Source organism: Chrysochloris asiatica, unplaced genomic scaffold, assembly GCF_000296735.1.
Source record: "Chrysochloris asiatica unplaced genomic scaffold, ChrAsi1.0 scaffold00004, whole genome shotgun sequence".
Classification (NCBI taxonomy): domain Eukaryota; kingdom Metazoa; phylum Chordata; class Mammalia; order Afrosoricida; family Chrysochloridae; genus Chrysochloris; species Chrysochloris asiatica.
The window spans coordinates 15,656,391-15,675,608 of NW_006408522.1; the positions used below are offsets into that span (position 1 = coordinate 15,656,391).

Consider the following 19,218-nt stretch of genomic DNA (forward strand, 5'->3'; position numbering starts at 1 on the left):
ATTCTGAAGGGAAATGAACCAGAAGATTTTTCTTTAATGCTGGAGTGCATAAATCCTCTCTTAACAATGAAGTATCATTTACTATAGTAATAATTTACCTCTAGAAATAATCTTTAAATGTACTAATTATTAAAACATGTAATAGTTTTTAGGCCACTTTTTTCCTTTTCTTAAGGTAAAATCAATTCTTTGTTACAATAAATTAAATTTATCTTTATTTCAGGTGAACATTCAGCCCCCAAATCCTTTTCTCAGAGTGACCATCTATTAAATTGTGTGAATCCTACAATACTCAAGGGTAGACTGCAACTAAAATTCCCCTTAGAGAAGCAAAATATAATGAAAGAAAGATATATGCTTGCTAAAATATTTTGCAATACTATATAACATTTGTTATCAGGAATGGCACTGTAGGATAAGCACTTGACTGCTAAACACAAAGCACTTCAAACTCACCAGCCACTCCTCAGAAACCCCATACAAGGTGGCTATGAGTCAGAAGCAACTCGATTGCACTTAACAACAGCAACAGCAACCAACATTTATGGAAGCAACAGTCAGAGACTTAAACAACGTACTACACTAGGTAAATCTGCTTCACAAGACCTCTTTAAAATGTTCAAGAGCAAGTCTGTCCGTTTGAAATCTATGGCCTGACCCAAGCCATGATGTTTTCAATAGCCTCATATGCGTGTGAAACTTGGACAATGAATAAGGAAAATCATAGAATTGATGCATTTGAATTATGGTATTGGAGAAGAATATTAAAAGTACCTTTGGACTGCCAGATGAACAAACAAACCTGTGTTGGAAGAAGTACACCAGAATGCTCCTTAGAAGTTAGGATGGCCGGACTTCATCTTTCATAGTTTGGACATGTTATCAGGAGGGGCCAGTCCCTGGAGAAGGACATCATGCTAAGTAAAGTGGAGGGTTAGCAAAGAAGAAGACCCCCAAAGACCTGGATTGGCACTGTGACCGCAGCAATGGACTCAAGCATAACTATGATTGTGAAGACGGCCCGAGATCGGGCAGTGTTCCTTTCTGTTGTGCAGAGGGTCACTATTAGTCAGAACAGACTTGACGGCACCTAACAACAACCTATATTTTATTGAACCTATCATATCCTATTTTATCCAGAACTTGTTCTCACCTCCTACTTTTAAGACAGGAAGTCCAACTATGTGGCGTGATGCCAATGTCCAGAAGAGAGATTTGCAGGTTACTTTATTTGCTGCATACCAGGACAATTTACAGAGTGCCAAGAGGGTGAGTTTTTGCCTTCTTCCTGTTCTTCTCAGGCAGTCATGCCAATGAGTACAGACAATGATGATATACAGTCATGAGTAAATGACCTGTACAGGCAGTCCCTGGCCTATGAACAAGATCAGTTCCTAACTATTTTATGTATAATTTATAGTTAAGTTGGAACCAGTGCATGCAGTTCTTAATTACTTTAGTGTGAGGAAAGAGGTACTGGTGGCCCAAAGGATTAAGCCTTTTGGGCAGTTCAAACCCACCACTTGTTTTGCAAGAGAAAGATGAGGCTGTTTGCTCCTATAAAGATTTATAGTCTCAGAAACTCTAAGGAGAAGTTCTCCTCTGTCCTATAGGGTCGCAATGCATCGTAATTAAATCTATAGCAGTGTGTTAGTGCAAGAAAAAGGCTCAAGGTCTTTTAAAAAATTTTAAAACTGCACACGTAGTAAGTGAAGGTGATCATGAGAAAGAATTTGTTGGGTGTAAATGGGTTGGTTCAATTGTTCCAAAGTGAGGGTAAATTTACATAACATTAAAGGCCAAGTAGGCGTTGACTCATACGTCTGAGGTTTGTAATCAAGGGGTTTACTACACGGGACTGTGCAAGGGCATAAAAATAGTCACACCTGGTGATTCTGACTCATGGTGATCTCATCATGTGTTACAGGGTAGAATTGTTCTATTGAGTTTGCTTGATTATAATTGTTACAGAACTATATCACGAGGTCTTTCTTCTGCAGCATCAAAAGAAGATGGAAGAATATATAGTCACTGTACCAAAAAGTGTTGGTCATCATCCTTCAACTATTTCAAGAGGTAACAAGTGATAAAGAATTGATGGTACTGAAGGAAGAAGTCGAAGTTGCCCTGAAGACATTGGTGAAAAACAAGGATTCAGGAATTGACAGAATAAATGGAAATGTTTCGATAAACTGATACAGCACTGGAAGCAGACATTTGTCAACTCCAAGAAATTTGAAAGACTGCTACCCAGCCAATTTTGTGGGAAAAAAATCCATATTTGTGCTCATTCCAAAGAAAGGTGACCCAACAGAATGCAGAGATTATTGAACAATATCATTAATATCAGATGCAAGTAAATTTTTTGCTGAAGATAATTCAAAAACAGGAGCAGCATCTACACGGAACTGCCAGAAAATCAAGTCAGATTCATAAGAGGACGTGGAATGAAAGATATCATAGCTGATGTCAGATGGATCTTGGCTGAAAGCAGAGAATACTAGAAAGCTGTTTACCTTTATCTATTGACTATGCAAAAACACCTGGCTGTGTGGATCACAATAAATTATGGATAACATTTCAAATGATGGAAATTCTAGAACACTTAATTGTGTTCATTCTGAACCTATACATAGACCAAGAAGCAGTTGTTCAAACAGAACAAAAGGATACTGCCTGGCTTTGTATCAGGAAAGATGTGTACCAAGATTGCATCCTTTCACCATACTTATTTAATCTGTATGCTGAGCAAATAATGAAGAAAGGGACATCAGGATTGGAGGAAGGTTTATTAACAACCTATAATATGTTAATTGATACAACCTTGCTTTCTGCAAGTGAAAAGGACTTGAAGCATTTACTGATGAAATCAAAGAATATAGCCTTCAGATGGATTGTTGTTGTTGTTGTTGCTAAGTGCAGTCGAGTGGATTCTGACTGATAGTGACCTTGTATAGGGTTTCCAAGGAGCAGCTGGTGAACTTGAACCACCGACCTTGCAGTTCAAATGACTTTGCAGTCTGATGCATTAGACCACAGCGCCACACCAGGACTCCTCAGATGGATTACACCTCAACATAAATAAAACAAGAATCCTCACAACTGCACCAATAAACAACACCGTGAAAAATAAGAGGCTGAAGTTGTCAAAGATTTCATTTTACTTGGATCCACAATCAATACCCATTGGGCAAATCTGTTGCAAAAGAATTCTTTAAGCGTTAAAAACAAAGATGTCATTTTGAGGACTAAGGTGTATCTGACCCAAGCCATGGTACTTTCAATGGCGTGATATGCATGTGAAAGCTGCACAATGAATAAGGAAGACTGAAGATTTATGCTTTTTAATTGTGGTATTGTCAGACTATTAAAGATTCTATAGACTTCCAGAAGAACTAACAAATCTTTCTTGGAAGTAGTATTCATCATACGTACAATCAGAATGCTGTGTGGAAGTGAGGATGGTGAGACTTTGTGTCATATACTTTGGACATGTTATCAGGAGGGATACCATACTTTGTACAGTGGCAGAGAAAAAAGGGAAGACCTTCAACAAGATGGATTGGCACCCTGGCTGCAACAATGGATGCAAATATGGCAATGATTATGTAGGATGGCACGGGACCTAGCAGTGTTTCGTTCTGTTGTATGTAGAACTGCTATGAATTGGAACTAACTTGACAGCACCTAACAACAATAACCAGTGTGTGGGGCCAGTGGTTTCTATTCCAGGTAAGTAGATCTCACCTTCAATTCTCCAGAATCACCTGTCTGTCCAGATTCTGCATGTCAAATTTCTCTGTGACCTCAGTTTTCTGTCAGTTATGAGAATATTTTATTTTCACTTTATTCCGTTTTTTATTTCTTGCTGTAAAGCTAGGATTCATGACGTCCAGGCTCTTTCTGTGCTGCAGCTGTAATTGGAGTCTTATTTATTATTAACCTCTATGGAATTCTGGTGTGGCTCTGTAGGATAAGCACTGAACCACAAGGTCGGCAGTTCAAACTCACAAGCTGTTCCTCAGAAACTCTATACAGTGTTGCTATAAGTGGGAACTGACTTGACGGCACGTAATAACAACAAAAACTTGGGAACCTCCACCACTCATCTGTCAGTTTGTTGTGCTGTGGTGGCATGTGTGTTGTGATTTTGGAAGCTATGTCACAGGTATTTTAAATACCAACAGAGTCACCCATGGTGGACAGGTGTCAGTGGAGCTTTCAGACTAAGAAAGACTAGGAAGGAGAAAGACAGACTACTTCTGAATATTTACCCATTGAATACCTTATGAATAGCAGCGGAATGCTGCCAAATAGCATCAGAATGTTGAATATTGAAACAGTATGAATAGTGCCATAATATTGCCAGAAATAGTGCTGGAAGATGAGTCCCTCAGGTTGGAAGGCACTCAAAATATGACTGAGGAAGAGCTGCCTCTTCAAAGTAGAGTTGACTATATTGATGCAAATGGAGTAAATAAAGCTTTAGGGATCTTCATTTACTGAAGGGACACAGCTCAAAATGAGGAGAAACAGCTATAAACATCCATTAATAATCAGAACATGGAATGTAAGAAGTATAAATTTATGAAAATTAAAAGTTGTCAAAAATGGAATAAAGCACATAAACACCAATATCCTATGCATTATTTAGCTGCTATAGAATGGTAATGGACATTTTGAATCAGGCAATCAAATGGTTTACTATACTGAGAATGACAAATTCAAGAGGAATGGTATCACATTCATGATCAAAAAGAATACTTCAAGATCTATCTTGAAGTACAATGCTTGTACTTGTCTGTAATAGGACAATATGTATATGCCTAAAAATTTATGCATCAATAACTAGAGCCAGTGATGATGAAATCGCAAATTCTATTAACTTCTTCAGTCTGAAATTAATCAAACAAGCAATCAAGATGTATTAATAATTACTGGTAATTGGAAAGTAAAGATTGGAAACGAAGAGGAAGGATCAGTAGTTGGAAAATATGATGTTGGTGATAGCAATGATGCTGGAAATTGTATAACAGAATTTTGCAAGACCAAAGACTTATTCATTTCAAATATACCTTTTTAAATAACATAAAAGGCAGTCACATGGACCTCACCATATGGAATGAACAGGAATCAGACTGACCACATCTGATGGAAGAGACAGTGAGAAAGCTCATATCACCAGCCAAAGCAAGGCTAGGACAGACTGTGGAACAGATCACCAATTATTCATATGAAAGTTGAATAATTGTTATCAGGACTGATTGCGAGGACTGGAAATGTAAAGGTGGATATTTTATAGCAAGGAGGGGAATGATTAACCTTTCAGTCTAGGAGCGGAGGGCCCTGGGACCATCACTGGAGAAGAGCAGAGAGCGGGACCCCACCCAGAGAAGCAGTGAGGCCTGAGATGGAGACAGAGAGGATGACGTGAAGAGATGGAGTGGCTGAGGACCTGAGATCCAGAGAGGGGAAGGGGCTGTGTGCTGAGGACCGTGGGGGAGGGGGAGGGCAGGCTTGCAGAGTATACCCTTTGGTTGGGTGATGATGCATGGACGGGATGGTAACTATGGCAATGAAATGATGTATGATAGAATGAATGTAAAACTAATGTTTCCCAAATGTAAACTATCACACAATACACAATAAAACATTTATTTAATAAAAAAATTATTCATATGCAAGTTCAGGCTGAAGCTGAAGAAAATTAAAACAAGTCCAAGAGAGCCAAAATATGAGCTTGAACATATTACACCTGAATTTAGAGACCATCTCAAGAACAGATTTGGTGCATTAGACAATAATGACCAAAGACCAAAATTGTTGTGGGATAACATGAAGAATGCCATACAGCATGCAGACCAGCCTGGAGCAGCTAGAGCAACAGAAGATACTTATGAAAGACCAGCAGGAAAAATCAAAAACAAAAACAACGGTCTGATTGGCTTACTACAAGACAAGCAATTTGTTAGCCGGGAAGCCATCAAGGCAAGCAATCAAGTCACTTCAGGACAACTCCCTCTACAAGACAGAAACTCAAAGGGAACACAAGAATAGGCACTTAAGATTGCTAGTGACCGCATTGGTCTACTTGTGAGTGGAAATGGGGGCAAGGCAGCTATGAAGATATGGGCTGAGTTTGATTCCGTTCCGTACACTCCGGTCGACCTTGTGATGAGACACAGAAGACGAAAGGCTGGTTGGTCTAAAGTGTAACGAGACTTGGGAACTCCTGAGCCCATGGCCACAAAGGGCTAGAGCCAAGAATGAAGTGTCCAGCTGATATGAAGTGAGGGAAGACGCACAAGAATGTCCAAACTTGTGAATAGTACCCATTGGACCTAGCTTTGATGGCATGATGATTAGAACTCCACTAGAAGATAAAGAAATTTGATAAAGGAAGTAAGTGTAAATTGCTACAACTTGATGAATTTGACCTGTACTTATGGATATTGTTGTTGTTAGGTGCTATCTAGTTGGTACCGACTCATAGCGACCCTATGCACAACAAAACGAACACTGTCCAGGCCTGGGCCAACTTCACAATTGGTTGCCATGCTTGAGCCCATTAATGCTGGCATTTTGCCAATCCATCTCGCTGGGAGTCTTCCTCTTTTTCTCTGACCCTCCACCTTACTAAACATGATATCCTTCTCCAGCGACTGCTCCCTCCTGACAATATGAAGAATGAGAAACTAAGTTTGGCCATCCTGGCCTCCAAGGAGTACTCTGGCTGTACTTCTTCCAACACAGATCTGTTGGTACTTTTGGAAGCCTGTGGCACTTTCAATATTCTCTCCCAACACCATAACTCAAATGTATTCATTCTTCTACGGTCTTCCTTATTCACTGTCCAGCTTTCTCATGTGTAAGAGGTTATTGAAAATACCATGGCTTGGGCCAGGTGCACCTTAGTCCTCAAGCTGACATCTTTGCTCTTCAACATTTTAAAAAGGTCTTGTGCAGCAGACCTTTTTTAAGCTACTACATACTTATGGATTTAATAGCTTAAACTACCAACCAAGAGGGAAGGAGTCTTCACATCAAGGATCAAATCTATCCCCTCTGTACATAGGATTGATAGGGATGGATAACTTAGACATTGGCTACCTAAAATAGGAGGAGAGGGAGCTATAAAGGCACAAAGTGGCTGGCTTACAAGTTTTCAAGAGGGAGTTAAGTTTCAGAGTGTGCAGGGGAAGGCAGAATCCCCACTGAATAGTTTTCCTCTTGTCTAGATGGTCTGGTGAAAGGAGATGGGGATGAGATTCATTCAGTTAATAGTGAGTAATTGTTATACCTAATTGCAATAGTCACAACTGTAAAGGTAGATGTAGTGCAGCAAGTTGTTCTTACATTCCAGGAACAGAGGACCCTATGACCATCAAGAGAGGAGAGCACGAGCTGACCGTGGAATCCTAATAAGAGAAGCAGCAACATCAGAGATGGATGCAGTGGTGATGGCATAGAGAGATTCAGCAACTGGGGGACTCTAGAGAAGTGGCCAGGAGGCTGGCTTCCACAATGTGCCCTTTTCTTGTTTATACAATTATCTATTGCTGCATGTTTTTGTGTGTGTATGCATCAAAAAGAAAAAATATCTATAGAGAGGGGGTTTTCTTGATAAAAGAAACAATCTATGATGGTTTTGGGGGGAGGAGGAAATGATACATGCACTAGAGGGTAGACACACGTTGACATGGGTGACATGGCAGGCAATGTACAGCCGGAGGGAGGTTGGCAGAGGAAAGATGGGAGTGGTGGGAGACACAGGGAAGAATGCAGTGGTTAAAGTGAATAAGGTAAAAGCTGTTAAAAAAAAAAAAAAAAAAAAAGAACGTCATACAGGAAAAAAAGCAAAAGGTAATGAAAAAGAGGGAAAGAAAGAAAAGACCAAAATGAATGTCAGAAGAGACTCTAAAACTTGATCTTGAGATGAATAAGTGTAGAGAAGCTAACGTGAGTGGAAGGAATGAGGAAATAAAAGAGCTGAACCGAAAAATTCAAAGAACAAGTGTTATAATAAAATGTCCTGTATAATAAAATGTGCAAAGACCTGGAGTTAGAAGCTCAAAAGGGAAGAACACACTCAGCATTTCTCAGCTAAGAAAAGTGAAAAAAAAATGAAGCCTCAATTTGAAACATGAAAGAATTCTATGGGCATAACATTGAATGATGCAGAAAGCATCAAAAGAAGATGGAATGTTTACAGAGTCACTGTACCAGAAAGAAATGATCGATGTTCAACCATTTTAAGATGCAGCATATGATCCTGGTGTGGCGCTGTGGGTTAATGCACCAGACTGCAAAGCTGTTTGAACTGCAAGGTCAGCAGTTCAAGCTCAACAGCTGTTCCTCAGAAACCCTATACAAGGTTGCTATGGGTTGGAGTTGACTAGACTACACTTAACAACAACAAATGATCAAAAACCAATGGTTCTGAAGAAAGAATTCTAAACTGTACTGAAGGTATTGGCATAAAAAAGGTATCAAAAATTGATGGACTACAAATTGAAATCTTTCAACAAACTGGTGTGACACTGGAGGTGCTCACTCATCTATGCCAAGAAATTTGGAAGACAGCAATGGTGACAAATCAGGTGAGAGCCATATTTGTGCCCATTTGGAGACAAGTGACACAATGGAATGTGGCAATCATTGAACAAATCGTTAATATCACATGAAAGTAAAATTTTGCTGAAGATAATTAAAAAATGGCTGCAAAAGTATACTTCACAGAGAACTGCCAGAATGTCAAGCAAGATTCAGAAAAGGAATTGGAACAAGGGATATCATTGCTGATGTCCGATGGATCTTGGTTAAAAGCAGAGAATACCAGAAATTTGTTTACTTGTGCTTTATTGACTATGCAAAGGCATTTGACTGTGTGGATCATGACAAGTTATGAATAACATTGTGAAGAATAGGTATTCCAGAACACTTCATTGTGCTCATGAGGAGCCTGTGACGATGGCACAGTGCTTCCTTCTGTTGTGCGTAGGGTTGCTATGAGTCCAAGCTAACTGGGCCACGTCTAACAACAGTGGGGTCCTGGTATGGCACTGTAAGATAACCACTGATAACCGAAAGGTTGGCAGTCCAAATCCACCAGCCACTCTTTGGAAACCCTATATAGGGTCACTATCAGTTGGAACTTAACAATAAGGAGATAGAGTGCTACACAAGATGGACTTCAAATTGGATGAAAGCAACTGCTGCTGCCTTTGAAAACATTTTAGTTTTGACAAGACTTCTCTAAATGTATCATCTCTGTAGGAGCTCTGGTAGCTGTAGTGTGTCATGAGTTAGGCTGCTAACCGCAAGGTCAGCAGTTCAAATCTACTAACCACTCTGTTGGAGAAAGATGAGGCTTTCTGTTCTCCTAAGATTTATAGCATTGGAAATCTTATACAGGGTTGCTATGAGTAGGAAATTGACTCCACCACACCACCATCGCTGAAGTTTTAAACCATAGTTCAGAATTCGTCTGATGCATACTTGGTTTTTGTTTGTTTTTTTAAAGCTTTTTATTGTGAATTGAGTGAAGATTTACAGAGCATATCACTCGTTTTACATTCAGATTTAGAGCAGACCATCAGTTTTGCATTTAATTGTTGTTGTTGTTAAGTGTCTTCGAGTCGGTTCCGACCCATAGCGACCCTGAACAGGGTTTCCGAGGCTGTAAATCTTTACGGGAGCAGAAAGCCTCATCTTTCTCCCGCGGAACGGCTGGTAGTTTCGAACTGCTGTCCTGAAGGTTCGCAGCCCGATTCGTAACCACTACGCTACCAGTGCATTTAATTAGTCATAGTTTATTTCATCTCAATGACTTCAATTCCCTTCATGTAACAACAGTTATCCCACTTCCTCCCTGAAGAGTCTTATTTCTATTCCACCCTCCTACTCAACCCTTCTGAACTTTGTCCTTAGGTAAATGTTGTCCTTTTCATCTCGGATGGTTTGAGTATTCCAGGGTGAGCATAACTTATTAATGTTGTCCCCCTATATACCTATTGTTGTTGTTGTTAAGTGCTGTTGAGTCGGTTCCGACCCATAGAGACCCTGTATAGGGTTTCCGAGGAGCAGTTGGTGAGCTTGAACCCCCGACCTTGCAGTTCAAACGGGTTTGGAAGTCTGACGCATTAACCCACAGCGCCACACCAGGAAGTACTAACACTGCAATCTGCTTTATCCTGTAAATAGTTCCTACAGATTTTCCCTTAGCTTCCAAACCTACTTAAATTACAGCGTTTGGCCCCTTGGGGTAAAACCTTAGTTCCTCTCCCAAAATGCAAAAACGCTAGTCTGAATTTCCCGCCCAACTCGTTTCAATCAGTAGGAGAGGACGCGCTGCCGGGCTTCCAAGAAGCTCAGTGTCGATTGGATCTTGCCGGTCCCACTAGGAGGCCGAGAACTGCGCTGGTTGGTTTCTGCGGCGGCTGTTGCTGGGACACCGCGTAAACACTGGGCTGCGCGGAGCCAGGTGCAGCCTCCCTGGCTTGTGGCCTGTGCGTTTGCCCTGAGAGGTGGTGGGCCACAGAAGGCAGAGAAGGAGTTTTCTTCAGTCAAGATGGTGAGCTGGTTGGGGGACTCGAAACGATGTGTTTATTTATTTGATATAGTTTGTAGCCCCCCCCCCGCCCCCAGTTTATAAAAATTTTAAGTGCCTAATTTGAGAGGAGCTCTGGGTTCGTAGTGGTTACAAATCGAGCTGCGAACCGCAAGGTCAGCAGTTCAAAACTACCAGCTGTTCTGCGGGAGAATGATGAGGCGTTCTGCTCCCGTAAAGATTTACAGCCTCGGAAACCCTGTGCAGGGTCGCTGTGAGTCGGAACCGACTCCATGGCACACAGCACCACGCCACCACCAATCTGAGAGTTGGAGGTGCTAGCACGGTGGGTCTGCTCTGGACTGTGAACTACAAAAGGCTTCGTTTGGAGTCCACCAGCCACACTGGGGAGAAAGTTGAGGCTTTCTGTTTCCGCAAAGATTTACACACAGCCTTGGAAACTATAGAGTCACTGTGGGTAGCACTTAACAAAAATCTGAGAATTGATGTGGGAAACTTAACATTTATGCTCAGTAAAGGGCTTACACGGTGACTTCCAGCCTTTTTTGTATCCACTTCCCTTCTCCCCTACCTAATTAGATACATCTTTCAGTATGCCGTGAAAAATCTTGTTTCTCATATTCCTGGAAATCAGGGAAAGATGTAGAACCTCTGGACATATTAGTGGAAATGCAAGCCCTGGAGAGATGAATGAATGGATACCAGTAGGAAAAGTTAACCAGCTTCCAAACAACACCTATGACTTGTTTGGGGCATAGAATGAGGAGAGGAGGAATACCCGGTGTGGAGAGGTGGCGATTGTGTCCTGTTGAGTACTCTGTATAGGGTTTCCAAGACTAAATCTTCGTGGAAGCAGAAAACCTCATCTTTCTCCCTTGGAACAGCTGGTGGATTCGAAAGGCTGATTTTGCTGTTAGTAGCTGGACCCTTAACCAGAGCTCCAGCCTCTATGCAGTAGTTTAAAAAAAAAGAGGGACTAAGCCGGATTTCATGTCTTAGAATCCTAGTACTACTTTTTACTAGCTGCAAACCTTCACTAAATTGTTTTTACTTTTCCTGTTTTATCTGTAAAATGGGGAATAATAATGTTCTTGTTGTTGTTAAATGCTTCGAGTCAGTTCCGACCCATAGCGACCCAGTATAGGGTTTCTGAGGATCAACTGGTGAACCTGAATCACAGACCTTTCAGTTCAAAACCACTTTGCAGTCCAGCACGTTAACCTGCAGTGCCACACTTAATTGTTGTGAAGTGCCATCGAGTCGATTCCGACACATAGTGACCCTGTAGAGGGTTTCCAAGGAGCAGCTGGTGAGCTTGAACTGCCGACCTTGCAGTTCAAACGGCTTTGCAGTCTGGCGCATTAACCCATAGCACCACATCAGGACTCCCCTTAATAGCACCTACTTTATTGGTAGCGTAGTGGTTACGAGTCGAGTTGCCAACCTCAAGGTCAGCAGTTCAAAACTACCAGCGGTTCCGCAGCAGAAAGATGAGGCGTTCTGCTTCCGTAAAGATAAACAGCCTTGGAAACCCTGTGCAGGGTCACTGTGAGTCAGAACTGACTCCACGGTACTTAACAACAACAACTTTATTGGTATGCCAATATATTTGTCTACCATGTTTACATTTTTATTATAGTAAAGCTCTGAATTTAGGAAGGAAGCCTTTTGTATTTTAGTTACTATCTTAGTATCATATAAAAATTACAGATTTTTGGAACGTCAAAGTAGATATAGCTTTTAAAATTTTAAATTTAATTTATTATTACCTTTTTTTTTTTTTTTTGCACTATAGTCTTCCAAAAGGAGAAATTTGAGCTATGCTGAACGACATCAGAAATTGGTAGATGAAAATTACAGAAAAATGTCGCACATTGAAGCGCTAAAAAAGATAGAGAATCAAGTCAGAGACCTCAAGGTGAAGAATGAAAATGATGACCGTGTTGAGCGCAAACGATTTCTCAGATTATTACAGAATGAACAATTTGAGTTGGATATGGAAGAAGCCATTCAAAAGGTAAATTTACTATTCATTATTACATTGAATTAAAAAATCTGCATTTACAGTTGACCCTTGAACAATATAGGTTTGAATTATGCAGGCTCACTTGGACACAATTTTTTTTTTCCTATTGCCAATTAGTTATTGCAGTGAACATTAATGTTGTGAGTATCCTCTTCTAACACTGTAGGACACTAATCATCACTGAGCCTAGAGGGAGATGATAAGTATCAATTGGTGTTTTAAGTGGCTTCTCAACACTTGAGCTCACTGCACTGGCAACAGCGGACATATCCAGGTGTAAGTGGACTTGTGGAGTTAAAGCCCATGTTGTTTAAGGGTCAACTGGACATATCTATCTGTATCCACTTGTAGACTACTCTTATTACTGTTTTACAGGATAAAAATATGAAACACTTCAGACATTTGCATGATGTCCTTGTGCAAGGGTCATCTTTAGTACGGTGGTGGTGGTGGTTCGTGGAGTTGGTTCCGACTCATAGTGACCCTGTAAAGGGTTTCCGAGGCTGTAAATCTTTATGGAAGCAGAAAGCCTCATCTTTCTCTGCGGGGTGACTGGTAGATTCCAACTACTGGCCTTGTGGTCAGCAGTCCGTCTCATAATCCACCACACTACTAGGGCGCCCTCATTTTTTGTATAGGTGTTGCCAAAGCTAGCACAGAAAAGGGACATTTTGGTGTTAAGTGTTTTTCTGATTTAAAAAATATGTCCTTGAAGGACTTAAAAGTCTTCATATATATGTACTGTCAAGTTGGTTCCGAGTCATAGGGCCCCTGTATAAGATTTCCGAGCAGTGGCTGGTGGGTTTGAACTGCCAGCCTTGTGATTAACAGTGCAGTGCTAGTCCTAAGCACTATATCAGGACTACTTTTCCCAGGACTCCTTCATGTATCTAGAGCTGCTGAAATACGCAGATTGTTTTCCAGTGGAAATGTCTAAGTATTCTAAAGAATCAAGATAATAGAAGAAGAGAAACTGTTAAGCAATAAATAAATAAATAAAAGAGATATAAGAGAGAAATTAGTTCTCAAAATTATGATATTTTTTGAGCACCTGTTAGGGTACTATGGGAAATTGCAAAAGCGAAGTTTAAAAGTTGTATTTATCCGTCTGACTTCTAAATTCTAAATACTTGCTGTTGTTATCAAGAGGTCACACTGTGAGTGCTGAATGGGCTTTGTTGGTGTTGTGTGCTGCTGAGTTGATTCCAAATCATAGCAACTCTGTATAGGGTTTCCAGGGCAGCTGGTGGGTTTGAACTGCTGACCTTGAGACTACCAGTCCAATGCGTATCCTGTAGTGCCACTCCAGGGCTATTGCATTGACCCTGCTTCTAGGTCTTCCAGCGGACAGTTTAGAATTGTGTCTATGTTTAACTTTTATTTTGAGAGGATTTTAGATTTACAAACGAATTGCAACAGTATTTCAGCAAGTCTTTGTATTCTATTCCACCCAACTTCTCCTTGTGTTTGCATTGTACATAATCATGGAAGAGTTATCAACATGAAGAAATTAGCCTGGTACGGTACCATTCTCACAAAAACCCTAGAGTGGACTCAACATCAGTGGGTGTGCTAGGTGGTTCTGACAGTTTTGTTAACTACAGGATTATTCATATTTCACCAGAGTTTGTGCTAATGCCTGTTTTTTCTGTTCCTAAAACCCAAATTGTATTTCGTTGTCATATCATCTTAGTTTCCTCCAAACTTCGTCTCCTCCAATGTGAATCTCCTCAGCCTTTCCTCATTGTTCATGAGCTTGACACTAGACAAGCACAGCTCAGTTGGGTTAGTCTTCTGTGGCTGCATATTACCACACCTTAGTGGCATATAGTAACATCCACATAGTGTGTGCCCCTAAAATAGGATGCATAGCAAATGTATAACAAACATATAAATACAGAATGTAATTATACTTGTAGCTATTCCTAGAAGTTTTCCATTTTATAGGACATACAAGAGAAATCAGTTAAACACCATCTTGAGGGGAAGCAAACAGTCAAATTCAGAATGTGGGGGATGCATGTCCTAATTTCTAAACAAAAACAACAAAAAATTAATGACTTGGAAAAAAGGGCAGGGTAATAATTCCAGAATATAACGACCTAAGAGTCCTGGATGTCACTGTGGGATAATGCACTGGACCGCAAAGTCGGTTTGAGCTGCAGAGTTGGTGGTTCAAATTCACTGGTCATGCCTCAGAAACTATATACAGGGTCTCTATGAGTCAGAACTGATGGCACTTAACAATGATAACAACAAGAGAAATTATTACCAAATGTAACATGTGTTCCTTGTTTGGATTGTGACTTGAACAAACCAACTGGGAAAGAAGCATCCTTGAAACAATTAAGGAAATTTGAATATGGACAGGGCATGAGACATTGTTGTCATTGTTAAGTGCCATCGAGTCGATTCCGACCCATAGCGACCCTGTATAGGCTTTCCAAGGAGCAGCTGGTGACCTTGAACCCGACCTTGCAGTTCAGACAACTTTGAAGTCTGACGCATTAGCCCACAGCGCCACATGAAACATTAGTGAGGAATTATTGTTAGGTGTGTTAACAGCATTGTTGTTTTAGAAATCAAAATTCTTACCAAGTACGGATTCCATTATTGAATCTGAAATGGATATAAAAGCACCAAATTGTTTACATGGTGAATGACATGATGTATTGTTTTAAAATACTCTACTCTCGTCAAGATTTACAACCTTGGAAACCCTGTACAGGGTCGCTATGGGTCGGAATCGACTCGATGGCACTTAACAACAACAGTGAAGAAAAGGATAGGGGATAAGGTAAGACTAGTGGGAGGGTAGAAGAAAAAAGATTAGCAAAACAGTTACTGAAAATGGTTGATGTTGCCTGAGGGTGTATTTGGTGCTGTTTGGAATTTCACATATTAAAAACTTTGCAAAGTTATTTCTTGAAATATTTGGAATTTAAAAATCAAATTCCTGTTTTAATCTGAAGAAGAACATAATTGGTTTAACAGTTGTATAGTGAAGACATTTGCAATACTAGCATTATCTCTTGCACTGCTATCATCTGTGAAGAAATGTCCACAAGGCATTCTGGAAGTTATACAACACAAAATAATCAACCATGGTTCCTGAGGCACTTTCAGTTTGTATTGTAAAACAAATAAATTCTTAAAGGCACTGTAGGATAAGCACTGGACCACAAGGTCATTTTGAACTGCAAGGTCTGTGGTTCAAACTCACCAGCCACTCAGAAACCCTAGATAGGGTTGCTATGGGTTGGAACCAATCCGAAGGCACTTAACAACAACAACAAGGAGTGGGGGGAATTATTCTGGAGGAAAAATATCTAAAGTTGTGTTTTCTTTTTCAGGCAGAAGAAAACAAAAGATTGAGGGAACTCCAGGTTGAACAAGAAGAAAAATTAGCTGCAGAGCTGGCAAAACTAAAACATGAATGTCTAAAGGATGAAAAGATGAGGCAACAAATAAGACAAAACAGGTATCTTGGTTTCTTTAAGTGATTTCACTTAAATAAGCAAATATATAGAAACCAAACCTTATTAATGGCTGAGCTCTGGTAGCGTAGTGGTTACGAATTGGGCTGCAAACCACAAGGTCAGCAGTTCGAAACTACCAGCTGTTCCACGGGAGGCTTTCTGCTCCCGTAAAGATTTACAGACTCAGAAACCCTTTACAGGGTCGCTGTGAGTCGGAACCGACTCCATGGTACTTAACAACAACAACAACCAGGGGCACAGCCAGAATGCTCCTTAGAAGTGAGGATGCTGAGACTTTATCTCTCAATCTTTGGACATGTTGTCAGGAGGAACCAGTCCCTAGAGAAGGACATTATGCTTGGAAAGTGGCAGGTCAGCAGAATAGAGGAAGACCCCTAATGAGATGGATTGACACAGTGCAATGGTGGGCTCAAACATCACAACTGTGAGGATGACACAGGACCGGGCAGGTTTTGTTCTGTTGAGCAGATGGTCACTATGAGTCACAACCGACTTCATGACATCTAACAACAACAACAGGAGTCCTTGTGTGGCGCTGCAGGATAATGCACTAGACTGCAAGGTCGGCTTGAACCATAAGGTCAGCGGTTCAAACTCACCAGTCGCTCCTCGGGAAACCCTACACACAGGGTAATTATGAGTTGGAACCAACTCAATAGCACTAAACAAAAACAACAACAGCAAGGGAGGGAGGGGGTGGGAAAGGAGGAGTTTTTGTTTGGAGGAGTCATAGGGTTCATCTTAACCGAGGTGGAATATTTGAACAAGGATACTGATAGCTGCTGTAGCACTAAGAGCAACAACAACTGTAGGCTCGGTACTAGGACCCAACTGCACGGTCGGCTGTTCAAACCCACCAGCCACTCCTTGGGAACCCTATGAAAGACCACTTTGAGTCAGCACTTAACAACACCAACAACAGTGATAATGGTAGCAAAATATGGAAAAATGTAATCAGTGTTCATTGAGTTGTGAAAGGCATTGTGGGATGTTTTGATGTGTTAACCTATCAAAAAGGAAAGAAGTGGTCAATTTTTGGTTGTTGTGTGCCATGGAGTTGGTTCTAACTCATAGCAACCCTGTATAGGGTTTCTGAGGTTGTAAATCTTTATAGGAGCAGAAAGGCTCATCTTTCTGCTGTGGAACAACTGGTAGTTTTGAACTACTGACCTTGAGGTTAACAGCCTGACTTGCAACCATTATACTACTAGTGGGCCTTTTAGCTAAGATCAAGTGTCTGATCAAGTTTTAAACACACTTCGTACTGATTGTTGTTGTTATGTGCCGTGGAGTCGGTTCCGACTCATAGCGACCCTGTACAGGGTTTCCGAGGCTGTAAATCTTTACGGGAGCAGAAAGCCTCATCTTTCTTCCATGGAACAGCTGGTAGTTTCGAACTGCTGACCTTGCGGTTCGCAGCCCGATTTGTAACCACTACGCTACCAGAGCTCCTTATGTGCCTATGACCTCATTAATATAACAAAGAAATCCTGTTCCTAAGTGGGATAACATCCACAGACACAGCGGTTAGGATTTCAACACATATTTTGAGGGGGACATTGTTCAATCCATGACAAACATCTTCTCTGAACCAGCAATGGCAAAAAAGTTTTTAGTGATGATTGCTGGAAATAAAAGAGTTGATTTGTCCAGAATATTAATTATAATGTTTTATTTAACATGCATTCTGATTTCTCTTTGGATGAAGAGAGAAAAGGATGTCGTTTCAAAATTTTTAAATACTTTTAATGCATTTAGAAAAATCTTTTAAAAACCTCAGGTATAAATTTACTTCATAGTAGTAACAGAAATGTGATCCTCAAATTTAAATTTCTTCCCCTCCCCGCCTCCAACAGTGTTGAACTTAGAGAACTGGAGAAGAAATTAAAAGTGGCTTATGTGAATAAAGAAAGGGCAGCTCAGATTGCTGAAAAGGATGCCATTAAATATGAGCAAATGGTATGTTTCTGGTTATTAAGGTTTTTATGCAATATAGCGTTGTTTAAAAAAAAAAAGTAAAAAATAATTCTTACATACTATACAAAACTTACACTGCTAGATTTCTCAAATACTGTAATACTTTTCAGTGCTTTAAAGTATAGGAAGTTGTGTATGATTTCCTGTGCAGTTTTTCAGGGGTATGAGGGATTAGATTGCCCAGCACTTCATATGGTCTCTAACTAATTGTTCTTTGATAGATCAGTATGGTGGTGCTTGGTTGGTGGTTATGGGCCGTGGAGTCGATTCCGACTCATAGCGACCCTGTACAGGGTTTCTGAGGCTGTGAATCTTTACTGGAGCAGAAAGCCTCATCTTTCTCCCGTGGAACAGCTGGTAGTCTTGAACTGCTGACCCTGAGGTTAGCAGCCCGATTTGTAACCACTACGCTACCAGAGCTCCTTTTGACAGATCAGTATAATATAAGTAATTGGTATGATTGGTTATTTTAGAATGTTATTTCAAGCGTTTTAAAAAATAAATGATAATTTTATGTTGGAAATGTGTGTTTTATAATCAGTCATCATTCCTTCTCATTTCTATTGTTATCGCTTTATTTTTCTAATTCTTGAAATGTTAGCAAGTTCAGAGCAAGAGTTATACTCTTGGGCAAAGGAGTTTCAGACATAGCAGTAATGTTGCACAGCATAACTGTAAAATAGTTTATTGAAGACGAGTAGGCTCCATATAGTCACTTGAGCTTTCATTATCACACAGAAAGGCCAAACAAAGATTCCAAGGTCTCAGTGAGGGCCTCTAGTCTTTAAGTTCTCTTCCCTGTATCCCTATTAATAAAGAGAGCAATGTAGTGGTAGAATTCCCTTTCTTTGAATTCCTTCCATAGATGTCATATAGCTGCTATATAGAAAGATGTAAATGCTCTGGCTTTTAAAGTTAGCGAGACTCTATGATAAGCTGAAAAAAAAATACATATTGCTTGGGCAATGTTAAAAAGCTCTTTTAGGGCTGCCGATAAATGCCCAAAGGCACTCCATTCTGCTATAAGCCTTAGCCCGAAGGCACTGGACTCTAGCTCCGAGAGTCAGCAAACCCTAGTTCCCCAATTAAGTGCCTGGATACGCTCCACTCTACAAGCTAGCCTCGCGCCCAAAGGCACTGAGCTG

At 40.5% G+C, this 19,218-nt stretch overlaps 1 protein-coding gene across 1 annotated transcript in view; it reads left to right on the forward strand.

Moving 5' to 3' along the window:
* The window catches only part of MNS1 (meiosis-specific nuclear structural 1), a 131,906-nt gene that overhangs the window by 87,852 nt on the left and 24,836 nt on the right, over positions 1-19,218 (forward strand). Inside the window, exons 2-6 of the mRNA XM_006831855.1 lie at positions 1,141-1,269; positions 10,340-10,573; positions 12,366-12,587; positions 15,950-16,077; positions 17,953-18,055. Of these exons, the coding sequence (XP_006831918.1) occupies positions 1,141-1,269; positions 10,340-10,573; positions 12,366-12,587; positions 15,950-16,077; positions 17,953-18,055 (816 nt within the window). The remainder of the gene's footprint in view (positions 1-1,140; positions 1,270-10,339; positions 10,574-12,365; positions 12,588-15,949; positions 16,078-17,952; positions 18,056-19,218) is intronic.